Genomic DNA, 26,478 nt, shown 5'->3' with positions numbered 1-26,478 from the left:
GCTGCACCGATGCAGTTGTGCTCCTGTAGTGCGTCTGGTGGAGACGCTCTATGCTGACAGGAGAGCGCTCTCCTGTCGGTATAATTACCCCACCTCCACGAGAGGCAGAAGCTACGTCAGTGGAAGAGCATCTCCCGCCGACACAGCGCCAGTGTGAACAGCGCTTAGGTTGCTGTAACTTGCGTCACTCAGGGGAGTGACTTTTTCACACCCCTAACCACGATAAGTTACAATGACTTAAGCAATAGTGTAGACCTGTCCTCAGATTCCGTCTGTAGCAGGTTCCCTGTTTAAAGAGTTCTATGTGGAATGAAAGACTGTTCCTAGGCAGTTTCCTCTGAATCGCTTTACATATGGAAAGACTGGAGAAGTAAACTGACTAGGATTCCAGCCAATATTCCCTCAGAATATCTTCAATGTTAACACACTTCTGTTGCCCTGGCATAGACACCCCTCTCCCCCCCCACCCCCCCAAAAAACTGAGAGAGAGACAGAGAACTTAAAATGGAGGGGTATAGGAACTGAACAAAAATACATAGGCTGATGAAGAGACGAGATAAAGTTAAAAAACATTAAAAACTGCACAAAATAAAAAATGGAGTGAGGGCAGCATATGACCCTTACTTTGTATCCATGAGGTCCAGAGGTTCTTATTAAAAATGTAATTTTATTTGGTCGCAGGATGACTTTGGCACCCTTGTCTTGTATAAGATCATTGTTTGGTATTCATCAGTGTCATTTTCCGGGGCTTGTACATCTTTAATTGAACTGTAGTGCATGGAATAGCGATTACTGCACAAAGCATGGAATATTCTCTATGAAGGGAACCAGAGAGGCCTCATACTATAATATTCTCCACACTTGTCTGACAAAAAGACATTTAACACTGGCAGGCCCAAAAGAGATCTTAAAAATTGCAATTTTCCTTAAAGCTACCCTCTAGTTAATGAAAAATCTTTTACCTTCAAAAAAATGAGGACTATAGAATTGGTAAAAGCCCCTTTAAGCTGAACCACCTGTTGACAATAAATTCAAAGTGCTTCCAAGATATAGGGAGCACAAGCCCTGTCTATACCAGGGGCCAGCAACCTTTCAGAAGTGCTGTGCTGAGTCTTCATTTATTTAATCTAATTTAAGGTTTCGCATGCCAGTCATACATTTTAACCTTTTTAGACTGTCTCTTTCTATAAGACTATAATATATAACTAAACTATTGTTGTATGTAAAGTAAATAAGGTTTCTAAAATGTTTAAGAAGCTTCATTTAAAATTAAATTAAAATGCAGAGCCCCTCGGACAAGTGGCCAGGACCCGGGCAATATGAGTGCCACTGAAAATCAGCTCGTGTGCCGCCTTTGGCACACGTGCCATAGGTTGCCTACCCCTGGTCTATACCATTTTTCTCTTGGCCTGCCCTCCATACTTGTGTGCAAACATGGTACTGAAACACAAGAAGGACCTTGTGCTCATTTACAAGAATGGAGTGAAAGTCAGAGTGCAGTGTCATTGTTGTTATTCACTATTTCTATTGCAGTACATTTAAGGACTACCAGATTCCTACTGTACCAGGCACTGTACAAATAACACAAGGATAGTCCCTACCCCAGAGATCTTACAATTTAGAAAATACATAACAGGAAATAAATACACAAATGAGGGGAGCATAAGGTAAGAGGGAGAGGGAGGTGTGTTTAAACCAGTATCCAATTGGTTTCTATAGTCACATGTGCCCTGATGTTCATGTGCCCAGATAATAATGACCAATCTGATATTGGCCTGAACCAACCTTGACAGTAATCCATTTGCAGAAATATTGCTCACAACCTGTCACTACATTAAAAAACAGAACAATGACAAAAATTTCCTGACATTTTATAACACATTCTAAAGCAGAAACATTTTATAAAATATTCCCTGTAGATATTACAAACAACTAATTCGTGATGAGTGAACAATTTTATCCAAGGGGGGCTAAATAATGCAATCGTTTGCTTGGAGAATAACAAATTCATGAACTAAATTAAAACAAATGTATTTAAAGCACCAAGATTCCTTATGTATTTAATTTTCCAGTCCTAATATCCAGGATTCAGGTTTACCTGGCAACTCACCATTTACATTTTAATATTCATTTATTCATAAGTACACATAACATACATTATGCTTTTAATAGGTACCAATTAAAATGCATTCCAGTGAGAACATTTTTTATCAATCTTTTTGATTAATTCTCCTGGGGAGTGCTTCTGCAGTAGAGGGTTGACCCTGAGAGCAGGACACAGTAATCAGCCCATTTCTTAAAAAAAACATTTTGTCTTTTTATTTCCTAATATGTAAGAGAGACATTTAATGGTAATGGTAATATGTTACTTCCATCTAGGAGCATGATCTGTCCTTACTTTAAAAGTAACCAGATGGGCAGGACCCCAGCTAATTGGCTCCCTAGGCTCCAGTCTGGTGGTTGAGTGGACTCCCTAGACGGCCAGTTCTTCAGCTCCCAGATCAGCATATATCATTTTGTAAAGACCAAAATATTTCTGCTGCCTGGACCAGAGCTTTGGAGCAGAGCCTGGAGCTGGAGCACGGACCAGTAGGTTTTTGCCCGGAGCTGGAGCACAGCCAGAGCGGAGCAATTCAAAAATGTGATTGCTCCAAATCCCTGGCCTGGACATTTTGGATTTTTTGGTCTCATTAAAAGTTCTGGCTTTTGAATTTTCATCCTGATTCAGGATGAAAAAATATTAGAAAACTCAATTTACTTTGCAGGATGGAAATTCCATTTCCTGCTTGGCTCTAGTTATAATTTTCTTTTGAACTGTACGACTGGAATTAATCTGTTTTACTGCAAACCATTTGGAGTGTCTCTGTGAATTCCAGAGTGATTTCAGTTTAAAACTTAGTGCTCTGTGAAGGGGTAATTACGACAACAATACAGAAGCTCCCTCATTTATATTTTCTTTGTAGCAAATAGTGGATGTTTCTTATTTACTTTAATATGGCAAAGATAATTAGATCTATTTCCACTAGCATTCCAGATATAAACAGGGAGCAGAGGTGAATTATGTATGGCTAAATGGGGAATGGATGTACCAAACTTCAGGGTTCCCTCCCAATCCAAGGCAAGATCATCTCAACCTCCTCTTCAGCCTCCAGATGAACATGTATCTTTCTCCCACTCCTGAGCCTTTAAACTTCCTCCCAAGTGATCCAGTCCAGCCAGCTCAAGACCATGCTAGCAGGCAGACAGCCGCAGCAATGCCTTGCCATCTGCTCTTCCATCTCTGAGACTCTGACTCCCTGCTATCTCCTGGGCCCTTCTGAATGCAAGGCTCAGATCACAGGTACACTGTCCTTTCCTTGTGAAGCACTTTGAGATGTATGGATGGGAAGTGCTATATGAGATCTAGGAACTATTAATATTCACCAGCCAGTCAGGAGGAGTGACATTCTACAGTGACAACTTTAGTTTATCTTCACTGATACCCAGATTGGCAGTGGTACAGGATTCTACTCACCTTTCTCAGGGCCAGACAGGTTAGGATCACTTCGGGGCAAAGCACCATCTCCAATATGATTAAACAGCATTCTCTGGAAATTCAGAACAGTGCATTTTATGGGAAAAGACAATGGCAACCCAATGACCTTTTAAAAGACAATTACATTAATTTTGCAAAAACAAAATGTTCAAAAGAATTTGGCTCAAATTATTTAAATAAGGAAAATGATCTTGAAAACTGAGGTAATCCAAATATACAGAGCTGGTAGTTTTGTATGTTTGTTTTTTGTTTATTAAAGAGGCATATTGGGGTAATCATAGAATCATAGAACTTAAGATCAGAAGGGACCATTATGATCATCTAGTCTGACCTCCCGCAAGATGCAGGCCACAAAAGCTGACCCACCCACTCCTGAAATAATTCTCTCCCTTGACTCAGCTGTTGAAGTCCCCAAATCCTGATTTAAAGACTTCAAGTAGCAGATAATCCTCCAGCAAGCGACCCCTGCCTCATGCTGTGGAGGAAGGCGAAAAACCTCCAGGGCCAATCTGCCCTGGAGGAAAATTCCTTCCCGACCCCAAATATGGTGAAATCCTCCCCACGCCCTGAGAACTTAAAATTGTATGGAAATGAGTAGGAAAAAATTGAGATTAATTCCTCCTTTTTGGAAATATGTGCATATTGGAATAATTTGAGATAGTTATTATTTATTGGCTTTGGCAGTATATAAGGCAGTTCCCTGCCCCATTATAATTACAACCTAGGGCCCAATCCTGAAGTAAAATCTGTGTGCTTTGACTTCAGTTGGATACCAAATGGGTACAGAGGTCCATCTGCAAGGATTTCATTGTAGGATCAGGACATAAATCGGATACTGATATTTGGTGATATCTAGGATGTTGCTGTCTCCTTGGTACAGGGTCATTTTCCTAATTCTGCCCAAGATCTGACTCTTCATGGTAGCAGGGTTTCTTAGCTTTATAGTGGGTAAGAATTATCCCCTGCATTATGGCAATTCCCTCCTACCTGAATATTGATTACTACAGAAATCATAGGAATACAGTGCTATGAAATTATTCTAAGCTCCTAGGTGTTTCTATTAGCAACATTCACACAGCATATTGATTACTTTTTGGAAATCCTCTTTGACATTAAATAACAGGAAAATAAAATAAGTAGCTATTCCCACAAATAACTCAGATCTATTTTTTGAGGCAAATCTAAATAGAGTGCTGTGTTCTTCAATTTAAAGGCAGACCAAACTAACAATCAGTGAGGGAAAACCAATCCAGCCAAATCCTGTTATCACATCTTCTTCCAGCATTAACTACTGCTCTTTGACAAAAAAGTGAGGCAATAAGTAAAAAAAAAAATCTGGTTTCCTTTCTGAAGGAAAAGTACAGGGGCTGAAAAAGCACTGAAGTCACCAGTAGGAATCAAGGAAGCAAATTCATATGAAACATAAAGGAAAGAGGATAGACTGAAACAAAAGAATGACAGTTATGTAGTTTGCAATGCTGTTGCAGCTGTGTAGGTTCTAGGATAAGAGAGAGACAAGGTGGAAGAGGTAACTTTTATTTGGACCAACTTCTATTGGGGGAAGATACTAATATTTGGTTATGTCCAGAATGTTGAAGCTGATCATGGCATCCAGGAACATCATCATAACCAGCATCAACTTTCTGGATGGCACGATAAGCTTCAGCAATGGAACCCTACAGACAATTATATACAAGAAACACATGAATCACCACACCTACCTTCACAGATCCAGTAACCACCCCAAACACACCAAGAAATCTGTTATCTAAAGCCAGGAACTCAGATTCCACAGAATATGCTCCAAAGATAGACCCTTAACATCCATATAACTGCCTTCATCAAACAAGGACACTCCATCAGAGAAGCAAATCACATCAGGGAATGGGCCACCCAAATCATAGAATCATAGAATCTCAGGGTTGGAAGGGACCTCAGGAGGTCATCTAGTCCAACCCCCTGCTCAAAGCAGGACCAAACCCAACTAAGTCATCCCAGCCAGGGCTTTGTCAAGCCTGACCTTAAAAACCTCTAAGGAAGGAGATTCCACCACCTCCCTAGGTAACCCATTCCAGTTCTTCACCACCCTACTAGTGAAAAAGTTTTTCCTAATATCCAACCTAAACCTCCCCCTCTGCAACTTGAGACCATTACTCCTTGTTCTGTCATCTTCTACCACTGAGAACAGTCTAGATCCATCCTCTTTGGAACCCCCTTTCAGGTAGTTGAAAGCAGCTATCAAATCCCCCCTCATTCTTCTCTTCTGCAGACTAAACAATCCCAGTTCCCACAGCCTCTCCTCATAAGTCATGTGCTCCAGCCCCCTAATCATTTTTGTTGCCCTCCGCTGGACTCTCTCCAATTTATCCACATCCTTCTTGTAGTGTGGGGCCCAAAACTGGACACAGTACTCCAAATGAGGCCTCACCAGTGCTGAGTAGAGGGGAATGATCACATCCCTCGATCTGCTGGAAATGCCCCTACTTATACAACCCAAAATGCCATTAGCCTTCTTGGCAACAAGGGCACACTGTTGACTCATATTCAGCTTTTCGTCCACCGTAACCCCTAGGTCCTTTTCTGCAGAACTGCTGCCCAGCCATTCGGTCCCTAGTCTGTAGCAGTGCATGGGATTCTTCCGTCCTAAGTGCAGGACTCTGCACTTGTCCTTGTTGAACCTCATCATATTTCTTTTGGCCCAATCCTCTAATTTGTCTAGGTCCCTCTGTATCCTAGCCCTACCCTCCAGCGTATCAACCACTCCTCCCAGTTTAGTGTCATCTGCAAACTTGCTAAGGGTGCAGTCCACACCATCCTCCAGATCGTTAATGAAGCTATTGAACAAAACCGGCCCCAACACCGACGCTTGGGGCACTCAACTTGATACCGGCTGCCAACTAGACATGGAACCATTGATCACTACCCGTTGAGCCCGACCGTCTAGCCAGTTTTCTATCCACCTTACCATCCATTCATCCAGCCCATACTTCTTTAACTTGCTGGCAAGAATACTGTGGGAGACTGTATCAAAAGCTTTGCTAAAGTCCAGAAATAGTACATCCTCTGCTTTCCCCTCATCCACAGAGCCGGTTATCTCGTCATAGAAGGCAATTAGGTTAGTCAGGCATGACTTGCCCTTGGTGAATCCATGCTGACTGTTCCTGATCACTTTCCCCTCCTTTAAGTGGTTCAGGATTGATTCCTTGAGGACCTGTTCCATGATTTTTCCAGGGACTGAGGTGAGACTGACTGGCCTGTAGTTCCCTGGATCTTCCTTCTTCCCTTTTTTAAAGATGGGCACTACATTAGCTTTTTTCCAGTCATCCGGGACCTCCCCCGAGCGCCATGATTTTTCAAAGATAATGGCCAATGGCTCTGCAATCTCATCGGCCAACTCCTTTAGCACCCTCGGATGCAGCGCATCCGGCCCCATGGACTTGTGCTCATCCAGCTTTCCTAAATAGCCCCGAACTACTTCTTTCTCCACAGAGAGCTGGTCACCTCCTCCCCATACTGTGCTGCAGAGTGCAGCTGTCTGGGAGCTGACCTTGTCTGTGAAGACAGAGGCAAAAAAAGCATTGAGTACACTAGCTTTCTCCACATCCTCTGTCACTAGGTTCCCTCCCTCATTCAGCAAGGGGCCCACACTTTCCTTGACTTTCTTCCTGTTGCTAACATACCTAAAGGAACCCTTCTTGTTACTCCTAACATCTCCGGCTAGCTGCAACTCCAAGTGTGATTTGGCCTTCCTGATTTCACACCTGCATGCCTGAACAATACTTTTATACTCCTCCCTGGTTATTTGTCCAATCTTCCACTTCTTGTAAGCTGTTCTTTTGTGTTTAAGACGAGCAAGGATTTTACTGTTAAGCCAAGCTAGTCGCCTGCCATATTTACTTTCCTTCCTACACATCGGGATGGTTTGTTCCTGCAACCTCAATAAGGTTTCTTTGAAATACAGCCAGCTTTCCTCGACTCCTTTCCCCGTCATGTTATTCTCCCAGGGGACCTTGCCCATCAGTTCCCTGAGGGAGTCGAAATCTGCTTTTCTGAAGTCCAAATACCTCAAGAGAACTTGCTTTGATACCACACCCCCCATCACCCCCCCTCAAAAAAAACAAACACAAAAAAAAAACCCCACTGACCCAAAACCCACCCAAACAAACCCCCAAATGCACAACCCTGCTTGTCACTCACCAACCCATACTGGAATCCATATAGAATATCATCAAACAATTACAACCCATACTTGATGGGAACCACATCCTGTAGGAAATCTTTCCCAAACCCTCTCTTCTGGCCTTCTAACAACTCCCCATATCAGAAGCAAGCCTCCCATAGACCAGGACACACTAACTCAAAGCAGCACCAGACCCTGCCAGAACAACAGATGCAATACCTACAGACAGAGGCGGATTAAGATCTCCTGGGGCCCTGGGCCAGAGCGTGCGTGCGTGCTCTGGTGCCAGAACTGAGGCCCTGCCCAACCCCATCTGCCTGCAGTCCCAGCCCCACGGCCCTACCCCATTCCACCCCTTCCCCTGTGTCCCTGTCCACATTTTGCCCATGATCCCAACCCATTCCACCCCCTCATCTGTGGCCCCATCCCTCTGTTCACTCCTTTTGACACTCCCCCCCCACCCGACTGCGGTTCCCAGACCATAGAAGCTCTATCCCCATGCCACAGCCCCAGGTCCTCAGAGGGGAGTGAGGGCTCCTCCAGTCCTGGGACTGCAGCCAGGGTCTGAGCACTGGGGCTTCCCATGCCACCCTGTCCTTCTGCTGGGGACCGGGGTCCGGGTGCTGGGGCTTCCCCTGCCCCACCCCACCTGCCTGGCACTTCTGCCACAGACCAGGGTTGGGGAGCTGGGGCTTTCCCACCTGCCCCACAGATTCTGCCACGGCTCTGAGCTTCTGCTGCCCCATGGCAGATTTCTGCTGGAGCACCCATTTTTCCAGGGCCGCCCAATTGGCCAGGACCCCTGGATATGAGCCCCAGGGGTCCATGGATAATCTGCCACAGCTCACAGACTTATCTCCACTGCTAAGATGATTAATGTCTGACACAACACACAAGATCCATGGGTCCTACGTATGCCTATCACAATAAGTGGTGTACCTCATCCAGTGCAACAAATGCCTCAACAATTATATGGGTGACACCAGACAATCACTTCATTCTTGAATGACCTCACAAAGAAAAATGATAAAAGACAAAAACATCCTACCACCTGTGGGCAAACACTTTTCAGAAAGCGATATGCCATATCTGACCTCTCAGTCCTCAGCCTCAAAGGAAATCTGCACAACACCTTCAAAAGTTGAGCTTAGGAACTTAAATTCATAACTCTGGTAAACACTAAAAATCATGGTCACAACAGAGACACTGGGTTTATGGATCATTACAACATTTTGTAACCTACTAACCTTTCTTTTTTCCTATGACTGAGAGGTGTTAATTGCCCACTTCATTTTAAGTAGTTTCTTGCAACATGTGCTAACGTCTCATGTTTAACAATCTGTCTCATCCTGTATTTAGCTGTGACACTTCGGTTACCTTTTCCAGACCTGAAGAAGAGCTCTGTGAAGATTGAAAACTTCTCTCTTCCACCAGCAGAAGTTGCTCCAATAAAAGATATTACCTCACCCACCTTGTTTCTCTATGTAGGAGAATGACTCCAATCATGGAGCAAATAAGGACTAAAAAGACAACAAACCAATTATGGGGGCAAGTGTCTATGGAGATTTTCAAGCTAGGTCACCAACAAAAGGCATTCACATTCTTCATATGGAGAACAGGTAAGAGAGACAAGGCATCACAACCCATCCAGAGACCAAGCAGCTAGCACTGAAAGGTAGTCAGTAGATGGATAGATGTAATCTTAAGCAGCCACTCAAGTCCAATACTTCTGTGGCTTGGGTCCTACTCAGTCCTTGTAACTTCCTCAAATGAGGTGTGCAGTGCTCTGGCAGCACTGGATTGGAAGAGCAGGCACTTCCCTTTGCTCCTCTTCTTTTTCAGGTTGAAAGACAACAGTATAAATTACTCTTTTCACTTGGTGACAAAGAAATCCAGGGAGTATAGTATGAATGCTCTGATAGAGACCCTGAATGCAAACTAGTGCTAGAATAAAAGTAGTAGGGACTAGTGTCAGCATCCGTGTCTAATTTTTATAAAGTGCTAAGGATGTCTCTGTAAGGAGTGTGATGATTTGGCCTTTAAAATCTCTCAATAGTGAATATGTTTTTCTGATGATAGAGGGTTAGAATGGTATCTTTTGAATATGACCAGTTCTTGCTATCCTAGAAGGAAGGGTCTCTGAGAAGGATACCTGCCCCTTTCCTAGAAAAGTTAGACTCCCTTTAAGGACATGAGAGGAAGAGGGGGAATAGTTGAACTTCCTGCCTTTGAAATATACTTCTTTCCATGAGAAAAGTAATTTTCTACTTACCCTGTCTGGGGACACTGAGGGTAGAGATAGATTGGGAGATTTTCCTGTCAGGTGAGCCTCTGGGAGAGTGGAGATTGGGCCTAGCGGCTCCTCACGCTCTCTTGGCGAATCTCTGGTACAGCGGGGAACGGAAGCCACATTCCACTTGGCAAAGCAAGAGTTTACAGGCTGGGAGCAAAAATGGCACAGTGCTTTCTTTATGGCTGACTGAGAAGCCACTTTGCATCTGAAGAAGCTCACGAAAGCTCATACTGAAATAAATTTGTTAGTCTCTAAGGGTAGGTTTACACTTACCTTCGGGGTCGACGCGGTGAGTTCGACTTCTCGGAGTTCGAACTATCGCGTCTGATCTAGACGCGATAGTTCGAACTCTGGAAGCGCTGCGGTCGACTCCGGTACTCCACCACTGCAAATGGCGGTGGCGGAGTCGATGGGGGAGCCGCGGAGTTCAACCCCGCCACGTCTGGATGGGTGAGTAGGTCGAACTAGGGTACTTCGAATTCAGCTACGCTATTCACGTAGCTGAATTTGCGTACCCTAGTTCGACCCCCCTTCTTAGTGTAGACCAGGCCTTAGGTGCCACAAGTACTCCTGTTCTTTTTGCGGATACAGACTAACACGGCTGCTACTCTGAAACTTTACATACAGAGTATCTGCAGGTCTTTGCTCTATGCAGCTTTGGCTGCTCTGCCATTCTGAGTTTGGCAGGAAGCTGTCAGTTGAGAGTACTCATTTTGTGGTCCCTGAGAACTGCTTCTCAGCCTGACTAAGATTAAGTATTTGTTCTGAGATTGTCAGCTACCATGATGATGGGCATGGTATAAAAGCTTATATAGAAAAGAGGAGAATATTTTCTCTTCAAGAACCACCTTAATAGCCAAGAGGTGGAGAGTGAGAGAGAGAGAGGCAGAACTAAATTTTAAGAGAAAGCAGCAAATAATTTCTCAAGTAAAAGAACCAGAACGACTGTGTTTCATGTTGTCAGAGGCAGAATTTCTGGGGGGGGAATCAGAATGGATGTTGTTTGCCACTGTCATAGGGCTCCCTGTCAAAGTGCTTCGGTTTCCCCCAGTCTCTGCAATAACAAAGGCCATGCTGTGGAGACGGAATGGACTGGAAGTGCTTTTACATGTATAACAAGGGGAAAAGTACTGGAAAGAAAGTAGGCCCATTAATAAAAAGCATTTAATTAATGAGGATTCAAAACTGGCTGGTACAGAACTCATTTTGTAATCCTTTTTAATCCACAGAACTAAAAGGATAGGGATATTCCTACATAGGATTCAAAGATGGTGATTTTAAAGTGAAAACTCATTTCTCCTCTCTCTCCTCCCTTCTCACCCCCATGCCAGAAAAAACGCCTCCCCTTTCCTATTTGTCCCTCCTCTCTGAAATTACATAAGGATTTAGAAATTGCCGTATGTGATTGGCTTAATAGCGTATCTTGGCTTTGACAATGGCCAGTAATTATGATGTTTCAGAGGAAGGAGGATGGAAGCTCACTATGGACAACTGCTATTGTAACAGCCCTTCCACTTTCCTTGCTCCTGACCTCACACAAGAACAGTCACATAATGGCAGGGAGATGGACTATGTGACCTTTGCATCTCCCGCTTCTTTGATTACATATCAAAACCAGGTCTAAACTGGGCAGATGGTAATCACAGATTAGATCAATTTAAGCAGATTCACATTTCAATTCTTGCTTCTTCTCTTTAGTATGTACTGTATATTTTACTAATATTACCTATAAATATGCAGATAACCTTTCCTTTTTCGCATTGAATTCATAACGTTGACAGTTCAGAGGAATACCTACCTACCAAAAGTAACAACAGTGGGTAGAGGTTGTAGCGGTAGGCAATTTTATCTGTCCTATCTGAAAACATCTGAACATTACCAAATGAGGAAGTGCCCAAATTTTCTCATACTGTTTTCTCTGATCTCTTCTAAAATAAAATTTTCCTGCTGAATTAGAGACAAAGTTAAAGAAGCTTTATTATCATATTCACCAGAGTAAACGTGAATAGATCTCCATAACAAACTGTGTACCTGTGAAGGTTCTGCAGGAATCGGGTAGATGGCACTGCATGGCCTCTCTCTTGGGGACAGGCAAGAATTTTCTCTGGAATGCTTATGTTTGTCAGACAACAAAGGAGAAGCTGGAATATAAAAAAAAAAAACCCCAAAAATAACTTAATGCACTAAAATGCACTGAAATACTGATCACTTAAATTCTGTGGGCCAATTTCATAACACAGAGACGTCCTATTGTTCTCCTCCCAACAATTCCTCTTCCTCTGACAATAAACAAACTGCATTCTGTGTCACACAGGCAATAATTTGAGATTCAGTGGGTTAGTGTATTGAGAGCCATTTAACTCAGTGGACAAGCACTAACCTCTGGCACTGGATGGGGCAGAACTGGTCACATTCGGTGAAGCGGAATGAGTAGAACTCAAGCTTGAGGTAGATGGACTTGGCTGGAAGTTGATGAGACACTCTTATGATCACATCGTACATACAAGTTTGTAAAATACAAATACACTGCATATGTATTACACAAACGTTTTGCCAAGAGCAGAGTGTTACAATTTATTACATTAATTTTCCAAGAGCTCTAAGCAGCAAACTGATGTAAATAATATGAATATCATTTATTACATTTTGAACTTGCTGCAGTGTTAATGATAATTAGACTGAAAGGTCTGATTAGAGAAAAGAAATGGATTTGTGTTAGATTGTGTAGCTTTAAATAACTTTTCTCAGATGCATTTATATCTTCAAATTGGACTGTATAGTTATGTAAATAATAATCATTCTCTATAACTAAAAAGGCTGACAGCACATAGAATATGAAGATCTGTTTATAAAAAAAGCTTTTAACACTCTTTCAATCACAATTCTAAAGTAAATAGAAGATGATAGTGAGTAAATAAATCTAGTGCTTTCTTGTGAGAAAACTCACAATAAGATCGTATTTAGCTTAATTATGGCAATACTTTGTACCTGCATGTTGAAAACTTCGTCGGAGCTTTCTGATTGCCCAGTGATATTGCTGACTTCAGCAGAGGCTTGTGATGACAATGATGAGGATGAATATCTGTTTACAGCTGGGTAACTTAATGGACTGTTACAGGAAAAATAAAAAATTGATGTAGTCAATTCCTATTCCAAGTTTTCCAATTTATTAAACACCAATGGGGAACAAAGAGAAAATAAACACTATCTCATCTCTTATCTCATACACTCTAATTTGGGTTTATTTATTATACTGTGATTTTTATCAGCTATGGATGTCTGCAGATGCCTGTGGACTGATATATTAAGAAGCATATATATGATAAATGACACCACAGAGAAAAACTGTTCTAGCACATCGTATGAAAGTACCAAAAACTAGAAATTCATGGTAATTTAATCTTTGATTTACCTGCGTCTAGGAATTACCCTGGCACCATCTGGGCTCATAGAAGCAGGCGCTGAATTTCTACATACACGAGGGCTTCCATTTGGGAAGTGAACAGGACTAGCTTGCACACATGCAGAGAATTCCTAATTATTGGTTAAAAAAGGTTAATTAGAATAGGAAAAGCACCATCAAGCGTTTTGTGACATACCTTTTCAATTTACTATCTGTACATTTTCACTTTGAATCAGGTGCATTAAATATTAATATCTAAGCAGCTAAAGTATTTTTTCTGCAGTGATGTTCAACATTTTCCATTGATAAAGTAAAATCAATATTTTTTTTTAAGTCGCAAAGATAATTTCAAAAAGTGAAGAGAAGCTCCAGTGCTACATCAATGTAATGCAACCAAGCAACCAGAAGATGTCACTATTCATCACTTAGCAGAACTAACAACCATGTTCAAATGAAGCAGTTGCTGCAGCTAAGCTGTGTCCAAGGCTGGCTCTAGGAACCAGCATTCCAAGCATGTGCTTGGGGCGGCACTTTTCAAGGGGTGGCACTCTGGCCCTTTGGGGGCGGCACTTTTCAAGGGGTGGCACTCCATTTTTTTTGTTTGTATTGGAGGCAGCACTCTGCCTCCCCCCACTTTTTTTTTTTTTTGCTTGGGGTGGCAAAAAACCTGGAGCCGGCCCTGGCTGTGTCCTATGGCCTGTCAGTACATCTGCTCACATACCTGTATTCCCAAACTTGACTTCATCACAAAGAACTGATCTACTAGCTTTTTGTGTAAAGGTCTCATATCCTGAGGCACAAACTTCTCATGTACAGCTAATCCGAATTCTAGAATCTGGGCCTTCACAAAAAAAGGGGAGAAAAAAAGACATTTATTTGTTGCGTTTCAGTTTAATTTTTGCTTTCCATCATTAACCACCATGCTACAATGCTATGAATTCACAGAAATACATATTTTAGAAGGACCTTGATATTAAACAAGGCCTAAGGCCAAAACCAGGCATCTAAACAAAAGTATTTACTTTTCTCCTCTTTGTGCTACTTGACTTTCAGAAGAATTTAGCTGGCTTGATACCAATGACTCAGTGTGAATGTGTGAATAAGCAGTTCTAAAAATATGAATGAAGACTTTCCCCAAACAATACTGGGAAGAAAATGTCACTGCGTAGAAATGTGAGAGATGATAACTCTGGTAAGGAGCCAGCAGATCTGGGCAGACAACATGGATGTGTGCAAACACAGTTCTTGGAATGCACATCCTGCTATGACTACAGAGCCCATGTTATTCCACTACCAGGTATCTCCCAAGCAGTGATAATTAATGTGGTGGCTTTATATGAAGGACAAAGGTCCACCAGGCTTGAGAGTAATAGCACCAAAACATATCACTTATTATCTTGTTCAGATTTACTTAGATGGATTTAAAATATTGGCTTAGTTAAGTGATGAACCAAATAAACTTTAATGTAAAATAGAATAATTACATTATGCTGTAATATCTTTGAATGAGAGCATCCAGCGGACATTTTGGGCCAGCATCTCCGTGGGTGTAAATCAGCAGAGCTGCACTGACTTCACCATCACATGTGAAAATGACCATTTTGTTTCAGGGCAGATCAACATTAATCTCTGCTTCTGAGGTGTTATGGTGCCTCATGGGAGTTTACCCTTAGATCCCTTGTGCCCCATTCTGTCATAGGGGTCCTGCTCTCCAGCTGGACTACATCTTCCATGAAGCATCATGGCTTTCCCTGCAACTGAGCCACTGCAGTGCATCATGGGAGTCTATGGGGTCAACATGCAGAAACAAAACATTTCATCTAGGTTTTTCCCAATGAAAAATTCAGCCAAAATTGATTTTTCCTACAGAAAATATCTATTTTGACAAAAAACAATTTTTTTATTGGAAAACGTTTTGTTGGATGTTTTTGACCAGCCTAGGAAGTAGGTAAAGTTTATCTGGCTTATCACTTAACCAAGTGAATATTTAAAGTTCCTTTTTCACATTTTATTTTACTGGTGAAACAAAGGGGAAAATAAGATATCAAAACAAAAAGTAGACATAGTCATTAATGTCATTTCCGAGCAGATCTCTTCCTTTCAATTCATTACAAACTATGCAGCTCATCTATCTTTATTTTCCATAAATAGTAACTTCTACATTAAGCAATTCAAACCACATAATAAAAACAAATACAATAGAAAAAAAGGAGAAATACAGTTCAAAGATCAAATAGTGATCCTAAGTTTTTATATAAAGTGCAACCTCTCAGTTCCTTAGCTGCTGTCTATTTTTATTTCCTAGTCAGGCAAGTATTTGTGGAATTTTTTTTTAACATAATACAAGTTGTATTATTACTACAATATACTTTTTAATCATAGCAGAGTCAGTCTGTCGTAGTGGTAAAATATGTAACAACATGCAAATAAAACAAATATTTGCAAATGCCATCATATGAAAGGACGTTCTGCCTCTTACTGGTCCACGTATATTTTTTTGGAGAGAGGAAAAAAGAATGAAGAGGATCAGAGAGATTAAGTTAACTACAGTTGGAAACCTACTTATAGAGAGTTGCAGGCTATCTGAAAACTTATACAGCAAATACTGAGGGCCACTGAGCAGCTTAACACTGCAATTTCATATCTTCATAGAATCATAGAATCTCAGGGTTGGAAGGGACCTCAGGAGGTCATCTAGTCCAACCCCCTGCTCAAAGCAGGACCAAACCCAACTAAATCATCCCAGCCAGGGCTTTGTCAAGCCTGACCTTAAAAACCTCTAAGGAAGGAGATTCCACTACCTCCCTAGGTAACCCATTCCAGTGCTTCACCACCCTACTAGTGAAAAAGTTTTTCCTAATATCCAACCTAAACCTCCCCCTCTGCAACTTGAGACCATTACTCCTTGTTCTGTCATCTTCTACCACTGAGAACAGTCTAGATCCATCCTCTTTGGAACCCCCTTTCAGGTAGTTGAAAGCAGCTATCAAATCCCCCCTCATTCTTCTCTTCTGCAGACTAAACAATCCCAGTTCCCTCAGCCTCTCCTCATAAGTCATGTGCTCCAGCCCCCTAATCATTTTTGTTGCCCTCCGCTGGACTCTCTCCAATTTATCCACATCCTTCTTGTAGTGTGGGGCCCAAAACTGGACACAGTACTCCAAATGAGGCCTCACCAGTGCTGAGTAGAGGGGAATGATCACATCCCTCGATCTGCTGGAAATGCCCCTACTTATACAACCCAAAATGCCATTAGCCTTCTTGGCAACAAGGGCACACTGTTGACTCATATTCAGCTTTTCGTCCACCGTAACCCCTAGGTCCTTTTCTGCAGAACTGCTGCCCAGCCATTCGGTCCCTAGTCTGTAGCAGTGCATGGGATTCTTCCGTCCTAAGTGCAGGACTCTGCACTTGTCCTTGTTGAACCTCATCATATTTCTTTTGGCCCAATCCTCTAATTTGTCTAGGTCCCTCTGTATCCTATCCCTACCCTCCAGCGTATCAACCACTCCTCCCAGTTTAGTGTCATCTGCAAACTTGCTAAGGGTGCAGTCCACACCATCCTCCAGATCGTTAATGAAGATATTGAACAAAACCGGCCCCAGCACCGACCCTTGGGGCACTCCACTTGATACCGGCTGCCAACTAGACATGGAACCATTGATCACTACCCGTTGAGCCCGACCATCTAGCCAGTTTTCTATCCACCTTACCGTCCATTCATCCAGCCCATACTTCTTTAACTTGCTGGCAAGAATACTGTGGGAGACTGTATCAAAAGCTTTGCTAAAGTCCAGAAATAGCACATCCACTGCTTTCCCCTCATCCACAGAGCTGGTTATCTCATCATAGAAGGCAATTAGGTTAGTCAGGCATGACTTGCCCTTGGTGAATCCATGCTGACTGTTCCTGATCAATTTCCCTCCTTTAAGTGGTTCAGGATTGATTCCTTGAGGACCTGTTCCATGATTTTTCCAGGGACTGAGGTGAGACTGACTGGCCTGTAGTTCCCTGGATCTTCCTTCTTCCCTTTTTTAAAGATGGGCACTACATTAGCTTTTTTCCAGTCATCCGGGACCTCCCCCGATCGCCATGATTTTTCAAAGATAATGGCCAATGGCTCTGCAATCTCATCAGCCAACTCCTTTAGCACCCTCGGATGCAGCGCATCCGGCCCCATGGACTTGTGCTCGTCCAGCTTTCCTAAATAGCCCCGAACTACTTCTTTCTCCACAGAGAGCTGGTCACCTCCTCCCCATACCGTGCTGCAGAGTGCAGCTGTCTGGGAGCTGACCTTGTCTGTGAAGACAGAGGCAAAAAAAGCATTGAGTACACTAGCTTTCTCCACATCCTCTGTCACTAGGTTCCCTCCTTCATTCAGCAAGGGGCCCACACTTTCCTTGACTTTCTTCCTGTTGCTAACATACCTAAAGAAACCCTTCTTGTTACTCCTAACATCTCCGGCTAGCTGCAACTCCAAGTGTGATTTGGCCTTCCTGATTTCACACCTGCATGCCTGAACAATACTTTTATACTCCTCCCTGGTTATTTGTCCAATCTTCCACTTCTTGTAAGCTGTTCTTTTGTGTTTAAGACGAGCAAGGATTTCACTGTTAAGCCAAGCTGGTCGCCTGCCATATTTACTTTTCTTCCTACACATCGGGATGGTTTGTTCCTGCAACCTCAATAAGGTTTCTTTGAAATACAGCCAGCTTTCCTCGACTCCTTTCCCCATCATGTTATTCTCCCAGGGGACCTTGCCCATCAGTTCCCTGAGGGAGTCGAAGTCTGCTTTTCTGAAGTCCAGAGTCTCTGTTCTACTGCTTTCCCTTTTTCCTTGTGTCAGGATCCTGAACTCGACCATCTCATGGTCACTGCCTCCCAGGTTCCCATCCACTATTGCGTCCTCTACTATTTCTTCCCTGTTTGTGAGCAGCAGGTCAAGAAGAGCTTTTCCCCTAGTTGGTTCCTCCAGCACTTGCACCAGGAAATTGTCCCCTACACTTTCCAGAAACTTCCTAGATTGTCTGTGCTCTGCTGTATTGCTCTCCCAGCAGATATCGGGGTGATTAAAGTCACCCATGAGAACTAGGGCCTGTGATCTAGCAACTTCTGTTAGTTGCTGGAAGAAAGCCTCGTCCACCTCATCCCCCTGGTCCGGTGGTCTGTAGCAGACTCCCACCACGACATTACCCTTGTTGTTCATACTTCTAAATTTAATCCAGAGACACTCAGGTTTTTCTGCAGTTTCATACTGGAGCTCTGAGCAGTCATACTGCTCTCTTACGTACAACGCAACTCCCCCACCTTTTCTGCCCTGCCTGTCCTTCCTGAACAGTTTATATCCATCCATGACAGTACTCCAATAATGTGAGTTATCCCACCAAGTCTCTGTTATTCCAATTACATCATAATTCCCTGACTGTGCCAGGACTTCTAGTTCTCCCTGCTTGTTCCCCAGGCTTCTTGCATTTATGTATAGGCACTTAAGATAACTCGCTGATTGTCCCGCTTTCTCGGTCTGAGACAGGAGTCCTTCCCTCTTGCAGTCTCCTGCTTGTGCTTCCTCCCGGTATCCCACTTCCCCACTTACCTCGGGGCTTTGGTCTCCTTCCGCCGGTGAACCTAGTTTAAAGCCCTCCTCACTAGGTTAGCCAGCCTGCTTGCAAAGATGCTCTTCCCTCTCTTCGTGAGGTGGAGCCCATCTCTGCCTAGCAATCCTTCTTCTTGGAAGACCATCCCATTGTCAAAGAATCCAAACCCTTCTCTCCGACACCATCTTATCCGGGCACATATCAATTTCAGCTAGAATACACAGCAGGCTCTCTGCTATGTCTTTTCTCCATTTTACCTGCTCAAGCATCAGCTCTCTCAAGCGTGTGATCTTCTCCCCATCCTCTGGGTGGTTCAAGATATATTCCTTCACAAAGAATGCCTAAGCAGAACATAATCATGACACAAAGTCACAACAAGTTTGATGAATATGTTTACAACAGCTTTAGGGCACCATGTTTTTCAAAACAAAACCCCAACCCTTCCCACAGCAGTACAGAATAATAAAATCATGTATCACAGTTTTAGACCCATTTTCATATTTAAAGGTACTGCTGTTCTTTTTTAACAAACTGATATTCAACTTATACACAGAGAGCACCTGCACAAATAAATGGCAGACATTTCTTGGATGAAAAACCTTTAACCAAGGTCCAAGAAGTGAACTGCTTCCATTTGGCAAGGTAGCTCGCTCTTGTGGGAGGCTTTCTGCTGCCCAACAGGGCCTGTTGAACACCAGCCAAGCGCTTCTGCTCCTCCACATTTAACCATGCAGCAGCCAAGCCATCAGGTGCAGCACTACCAGGTTTGGATGCAGAAGACTGCTGTGGTTTTGGGACAGCAGGTCTGGCCTGACCGGCAGCTGTAACGGAACAGTCACCGAGGGGTATAGCAGTGTGCCGAACCTGTGCTGGTGCGGCCAAGCTAGCGCTATGAGGATCACCTTTGCCCTGTCTTGCTTGATCTTCATGAGGACCCTGTGAATTAACAGCACTGGGGGGAAGGTGTACAACAGAGCCCCCAACCATGAGAGTAGAAAAGTATCCGACAGGGAGCCTCTGTCAATCCCCTGAATTGAGCAGAAAATGTGGCATTTCCTGTTCTGCCTGGGTGTGAACAGGTGCATCTGGGGAGTCCCCCACCTCTGGAAGTTGATGCTGACCACTTCCAGATGGAGGGTCCACTCGTGGTGAGATGAGAAAGTCCTGCTGAGGCGATCTGCCAAAGCGTTCCTGGCCCTGGTGAGTGGCTACGAGATGAATGTCATGTTGTACACAGAAGTCCCAGAGCCTGATGGCTTCTTGGCAAAGGGCAGATGATCTGGCTCCACCTTGCTTGTTGATATAGAATATAGCCGCTGTATTGTCTGTCAGGACCTGGACCACCATGCTTTCTATGTGAGATAGGAAGGCTTGGAAGGCCAGGCAAACTGCACCCTGACGTTGATGTGTAGGGAGCGATGGTGACTCGACCAACGACCTTGTGTTCTGAGATCGCCCAGGTTGGCTCCCACCACAGGTCTGAGGCATTGGAGACGAGGGTCACTGATGGGGACGGAGCTGCGAAGGGAAATCCCTCCAACACTGATGCAGGATTCTGCTACCAAGTGAGCGACGACAGTACAGGTCCAGGATCCTGACCACATGGTCCATGCTGTGTCTGTTGGGGATGTAGACCAATGCGAGCCACACAGAGTCAGAGCCATGTGTGCTGGACTATGTAAGTGCAGGCCGCCATGTGGCCCAACAATCGCAGGCATGTGTGAGTGGTGGTGAGAGGGTGGGCTTGCATGCACGAGAGAAGGTCCGCCATGGCTTGGAACCGAGCCATGGGGAGGAAGGCTCTGCCTGAGTAGAGTTGAGGACCACTTCAATAAACACTATATGTTGCACTGGAATTAAAGTAGACTTTTTCTCATTTATTAACAGCCCCAAGTCGCGACAGGTGGAGCAAACCAGATCAAGATGCCACTGCATCTGATCCTGGGACCAGCCCTTTATCAGCCAGTTGTCGAGGTACGGTTAAATTTGAACACCCTGGCACCTCAGGTAAGCGGCCACTGGCACTATGCACGTTATCACTACTCTTGGGGCAGACAAAAGACCAAAGGGCAGCGTCGTGAATTGGAAGTGGTGCTGGCCCAGCAAAAACGGAGGAAGTGCCTGTGCCCTGGGAAAATGGAAATGTGGAAATCCTTCAAGTTCAGGACAGTGTACCAGTCCTTCAGATCCAAGTAGGGGGTGATGGAGGCCAGGGAGACCATGTGAAACTTCAACTTCTTGAGAGACTTGTTGAGGCAACACAAGTCCAAAATGGGTCTGAGGTCCCCTTTTGCTTTCGGGATTAGGAACTAGCGGGAGTAGAACCTTTTCCTTTCATCTCCCAGCGCCTCTACCACTGCCAGGTGTAGGAGGTTCTCAACGTCTTGGACGAGAAGTTGCTCATGAGAAGGGTCCCTGAAGAGGGACGAGGAAGGGGGGTGGGAGAGACGGTTGGCCACGAACTGCAGGGTGTACCCTGAAGATATTACGTTGTGCACCCAACGGTCCGAGGTCAGCCATGACCAGGCCAACCGGAAGGGGCACAGATGGTTGAGGAAAGAGTGGGAGGGTGTATCTTGGGAACTGACTGAGGCACTGTCCTCGAGCACACCCTCAAAATGACTTCTTCTGGCCTCCTTGGCCCCTGGAAGGGCCAGGCTGAGCAGACAAACGGGAAAACAAAGTGTAATGCCGCTTAGACCCCTTGTCTCTATCCTTTCTCCTGTAGGTGCCCAACCGGAGAGTCCCCCAGGACCTAGACTAGAGAGGTGGTGGGCCGAACAACTTCCTGGTCTGTGGGTATGAAGGCCCAAGGAGTGGAGGGTGGCATAAGAACATAAGAACAGCCATACCGGGTCAGACCAAAGGTCCATCTAGCCCAGTATCTACCTACCGACAGTGGCCAATGCCAGGTGCCCCAGAGGGAGTGAACCTAACAGGCAATGATCAAGTGATCTCTCTCCTGCCATCCATCTCCATCCTCTGACAAACAGAGGCTAGAGACACCATTCTTTACCCATCCTGGCTAATAGCCATTTATGGACTTAACCACCATGAATTTATCCAGTTTTCTTTTAAAAACTGTTATAGTCCTAGCCTTCACAACCTCCTCAGGTTAGGAGTTCTACAAGTTGACTGTGCGCTGCGTGAAGAAGAACGTCCTTTTATTTGGGTGACCCCTAGTTCTTGTATTATGGGAATAAGTAAATAACTTTTCCTTATCCACTTTCTCAACATCACTCATGATTTTATATACCTCTATCATATCCCCCCTTAGTCTCCTCTTTTCCAAGCTGAAGAGTCCTAGCCTCTTTAATTTTTCCTCATATGGGACCCTCTCCAAACCCCTAATCATTTTAGTTGCCCTTTTCTGAACCTTTTCTAGTGCTAGAATATCTTTTTTGAGGTGAGGAGACCACATCTGTACACAGTATTCAAGATGTGGGCGTACCATGGATTTATATAAGGGCAATAATATAGTCTCAGTCTTATTCTCTATCCCCTTTTTAATGATTCCTAACATCCTGTTTGCTTTTTGGACCGCCTCTGCACACTGTGTGGACATCTTCAGAGAACTATCCACGATGACTCCAAGATCTTTTTCCTGACTCATTGTAGCTAAATTAGCCCCCATCATATTGTATGTATAGTTGGGGTTATTTTTTCCAATGTGCATTACTTTAGATTTATCCACATTAAATTTCATTTGCCATTTTGTTGCCCAATCACTTAGTTTTGTGAGATCTTTTTGAAGTTCTTCACAATCTCCTTTGGTCTTAACTATCTTGAGTACTTTAGTATCATCTGCAAACTTTGCCACCTCACTATCATTTATGAATAAATTGAATAGGATTGGTCTAAGACTGACCCTTGGGGAAAACCACTAGTTACCCCTCTCCATTCTAAGAATTTACCATTAATTCCTACCCTTTGTTCCCTGTCTTTTAACCAGTTCTCAATCCATGAAAGGACCTTCCCTTTTATCCCATGACAGCTTAGGGAGTCTTTAAGGCCGTGAAGCCTTGTGTCTGTGAACATGGAGAAGAGCCCTGCCCCCTCAAATTGGAGTCCTGAATAGTGACCTGCATCTCCTGGGATAACCCGGAGAACTGCAGCCAAGAGCTGCACCTCATGACCACCACTGAGGCGACCACCCTGGCCTGTGAGTCCGTAGTGTCCCAGGCCATCTGGAGGACCCTTCTCGCCACCGCTGTGCCTTTTCCACCAAAGCAGCGAACTCCTGGAGTTGGTCTTGTGGAAAGGTCTCCTTGAATTTGCTGTTAAAATTGTACCTGCCTAAAAAGGCCTGGTGGTTAGATACCCAAAATTGCAGGCTAGCAGGCGAATAAACTTTTCTGCCAAACAAGTCCAGTCTCTTGGCATCTTTGTTTTTTGGCGTGCCACTGACTTGGCCCTGCCTATCCCTTTCATTAACAGCAGACATGACCAGTGATGCTGGTGGAGGGTGCATGTACAAATATTCAAACCCTTTTGCAGGGACGTAATACTTCTTTTCCACCTTCTCAGAAATAGGTGGAATGGAAGAGGGGGGTCTGCCACAACGATTTGGCGATCTTAAGGACCCCTGGGTGGACAGGCACTGGAGGAGGATATAACATTAAAGAGGTCGTTGGACTCCTCCGCGAACTCACTTTTTAAGTTCAAATTGGTAGCCACCCTTTTAAGAAGGGCCTGGAGTTCCTGGAAGTCGTCGGGGAGGGACCTGCCACTACTTCGTCCAGAGACGACGATGATTGCACTGCCGGGGGAGGGGCGAGTTCACCTTCCCTCTCTGGGGATGGCTCCTTGGGTGTTGGAGGCTGCTGCGCTGGTGGGAATATGGGACGGGCATTATGGGCACATCCCACGGGTTCCAGCATGGCCATTGAGCGGAACACTGTCCCTGCTGCCATGCCATAGCTGCAGATGCCGCACTGGTCTTGTGGGTCAGCAGTGAATCACTCCTCCTCGGCAAGGGGCTGAACTCCTGGTCTGACTCTGACCACTGCCCTTCCTGCGACCAGGCCTGAGTTTGCTGACTGACCCTGATTGGTGACTGGTGAGATGAGGGCAAGGACTGGTGCCGGCCTGACAAACAGTACCAGGGAGACTGAGACTGGTGTCATGATAGGGAGCAATCCCACCTCGGGTGGGGACCGACATCTAGGAGACCGTCTAGTCGAAGGTGACCTGCGCTGCAGTGATCTTTGGTGGGAAGCTCACTGGTACCATGGGTACAGGGACCGGTGCCTCAACTCCAGTGTCTCATGCCTCTGAGATAGGGAGAGAGTGGTGCTGGGGTCCTAGGCTGCGGAGATGGGGACCGAGGATGCTCCACTGCTGTATGCGGCGGGTCCATGACTGGCTTGCCCTTAGATGTTGGGGTCTTAGCTAAGTCTGGTGCCTGGCGCGGCAACAGGAGTACCAGATGGCCTGCTTATTCTTTAGCCCCTGGGGCCGCTTCGGGCAACGAGTGACCTAGGAGAAGCCGGGATCCCCTGCCGCTCCCAGGAGTCGGAGGCAGATCCCTGGCCAGGCTAGGGGGTCCGACCGCAGCGGTACCCCCGGGAAGCCTCAGTACAGGCACTTGACTTGACATAGGTCCTTTGCTTTAAGCCCCTTTCCCCTCTGATGCTGGGGGGCTCTTCTTCTTTTGCTGCTTCTTAGGCACCAGCGAGGGGGAATGGTGCTGAACGGAGCCCGGTGCTGGCAGTGCACTCCATACCGATGTTGAGGTACTTGGTGTGGGGTCCGAGCGGGAGGGCTCTGACACAGGACAAAGCGCGGCCTCCAGGAGGAGGGCCCTCAAGCAGATATCCTGCTCCTTTTGGGTTCTATGACAAAAGATTTTACAGATTCTGCACTTGTCCTTTCTATGGGATTCCCCCAAGCACTTCAAAGAGCTCTCATGGAGGTCACTAATAGGCATCGGCCTGTTGCATGACAAGCGTGGTTTGAAACTGGGGTAACAGGGCATGCCCTACTCTGGGGCGAAATCCCAGCAGAGACTCTAACTACCAAACTAACCTGACACTTAACTTAATAGCTAACTAAGTACTTACAAATTATATACAAAGAAGATAGACAATGGGCTAACCACTAACATTCTTGCAATGCAAGACAAGGTGCTCTGACCAACCATCCCAGGCGGTAAGAAGGAAGTGAGAGTGTGTAGGGCCAGCAACTCCTAATATACCATGGCATGGGCACGACACTCAAGGGGGTGTCATAGCCGACCCTTTGATATTTATTTTAGTAGAGGTGATTATGTATAATGCAGTGTCTATTAGTACTATTTGCACCCATTATATATAATACCATCTGTATGTTTTTATACAGAGCAAGAGTTAGACAGAAAGAGCTTAAAATTAGTAAAACTATGCATGAAACAGATAATACAATAGATCCGTAATATATATTTTATAAATAAACTGCTTACCTCTTGATACCTAGCAACTCCACCATTAACTGCTGCATCTATGACGCCATTCAGACACATTGTGAGTGGGTTTATATTCTGCATCTGTCGGGTCTGACACTGACTAATCAGAGTTCTCAGCTGCTGGTTCTTATTTTCCAGCACTTCAATAGCATTCTCAAGGGGACTCATTTCCACCTGGGGGGGGGGGGAAATCACCAAGAACATGCTTAATTCTCAAATATTTAACAGATAATTTATTAAAGGCTGTTTTTGCTGAATTCTAGACTCTAAATAAGGTTATTCTATATTACTAATTTCTCCTATATTTGTAGATAATTCCTACATGTTTGGGTTGCCTTGTGAGATCTGAGGTCAAAGACAGAATGACTTTAACCACACAAGCAAGGACCAAATTCCACCAGCAAATCATATTATCTGACTCTGCAAGGCTGGTGAGCACCTCCTGCAAAATATTGAGCCCTTTAACTCCTGGTGAAATTAATAAGGCACTCATTATCAGGCCCGGAGTGATACAAATTTCTGTGCCTTACTAAAGGGTCAGAGGAGTTTCCCTAGCTGCTAATATATACTGCAAGAAGACTGAAAGGCAGAATAAAGTTTACAATTCAGTAGCTAGAGTAGAGAATAGACTGTTCTATGGCCTCTATAGTTGTCATCATTTACCAAATGTTACCACGCAGTGGTATTTGAGACAACGCAATTATGTGCTATGCTAAGCATAGAGGAAACTGTAGTATTTCAGATATAATTGTTGGCAAAAACTGACTGTAATGGTGATAAAGGTACCTAAGGGAGGGTCTCCTGCTATTCTGGGGTGACGTTTTTCATGTAAAATATTGGGCTGTGCAGTATTGATCTCGGAATTTGTGTGTATTGGAGCAGCAGCCACAGTACCAATCAGCTAACAGATTTCCTCTTGCTTTACACAGAATTGTGTGTCATTTGATTTGTATTAAATTGAGTAGCTTTTTTTCAGTTGGGACTATACCAGAAGGATGACAGAAAGACTGACAAACAAAATAAAAAAGAGA

General features: G+C 44.4%; 1 protein-coding gene across 3 annotated transcripts in view; it reads right to left on the bottom strand.

Moving 5' to 3' along the window:
- The window catches only part of DOCK4 (dedicator of cytokinesis 4), a 428,604-nt gene that overhangs the window by 8,185 nt on the left and 393,941 nt on the right, over nt 1-26,478 (bottom strand). For 2 of the 3 annotated variants that reach the window (XM_045031826.1, XM_045031842.1), the window contains 9 exons: nt 25,445-25,621; nt 19,263-19,346; nt 14,133-14,252; nt 13,421-13,542; nt 12,997-13,117; nt 12,389-12,470; nt 12,040-12,149; nt 9,988-10,155; nt 3,515-3,587 (listed from right to left, as the gene is read on the bottom strand). In XM_045031826.1, the coding sequence (XP_044887761.1) occupies nt 3,515-3,587; nt 9,988-10,155; nt 12,040-12,149; nt 12,389-12,470; nt 12,997-13,117; nt 13,421-13,542; nt 14,133-14,252; nt 19,263-19,346; nt 25,445-25,621 (1,057 nt within the window). The remainder of the gene's footprint in view (nt 1-3,514; nt 3,588-9,987; nt 10,156-12,039; nt 12,150-12,388; nt 12,471-12,996; nt 13,118-13,420; nt 13,543-14,132; nt 14,253-19,262; nt 19,347-25,444; nt 25,622-26,478) is intronic. The other variant, XM_045031832.1, reaches the window with a different exon arrangement.

Source organism: Mauremys mutica, chromosome 1 (assembly GCF_020497125.1).
Source record: "Mauremys mutica isolate MM-2020 ecotype Southern chromosome 1, ASM2049712v1, whole genome shotgun sequence".
In the NCBI taxonomy this organism is placed as follows: Eukaryota; Metazoa; Chordata; order Testudines; family Geoemydidae; genus Mauremys; species Mauremys mutica.
Note: the sequence above shows the minus strand (reverse complement) of the source record. Positions and strands in the feature narration are given on the sequence as shown.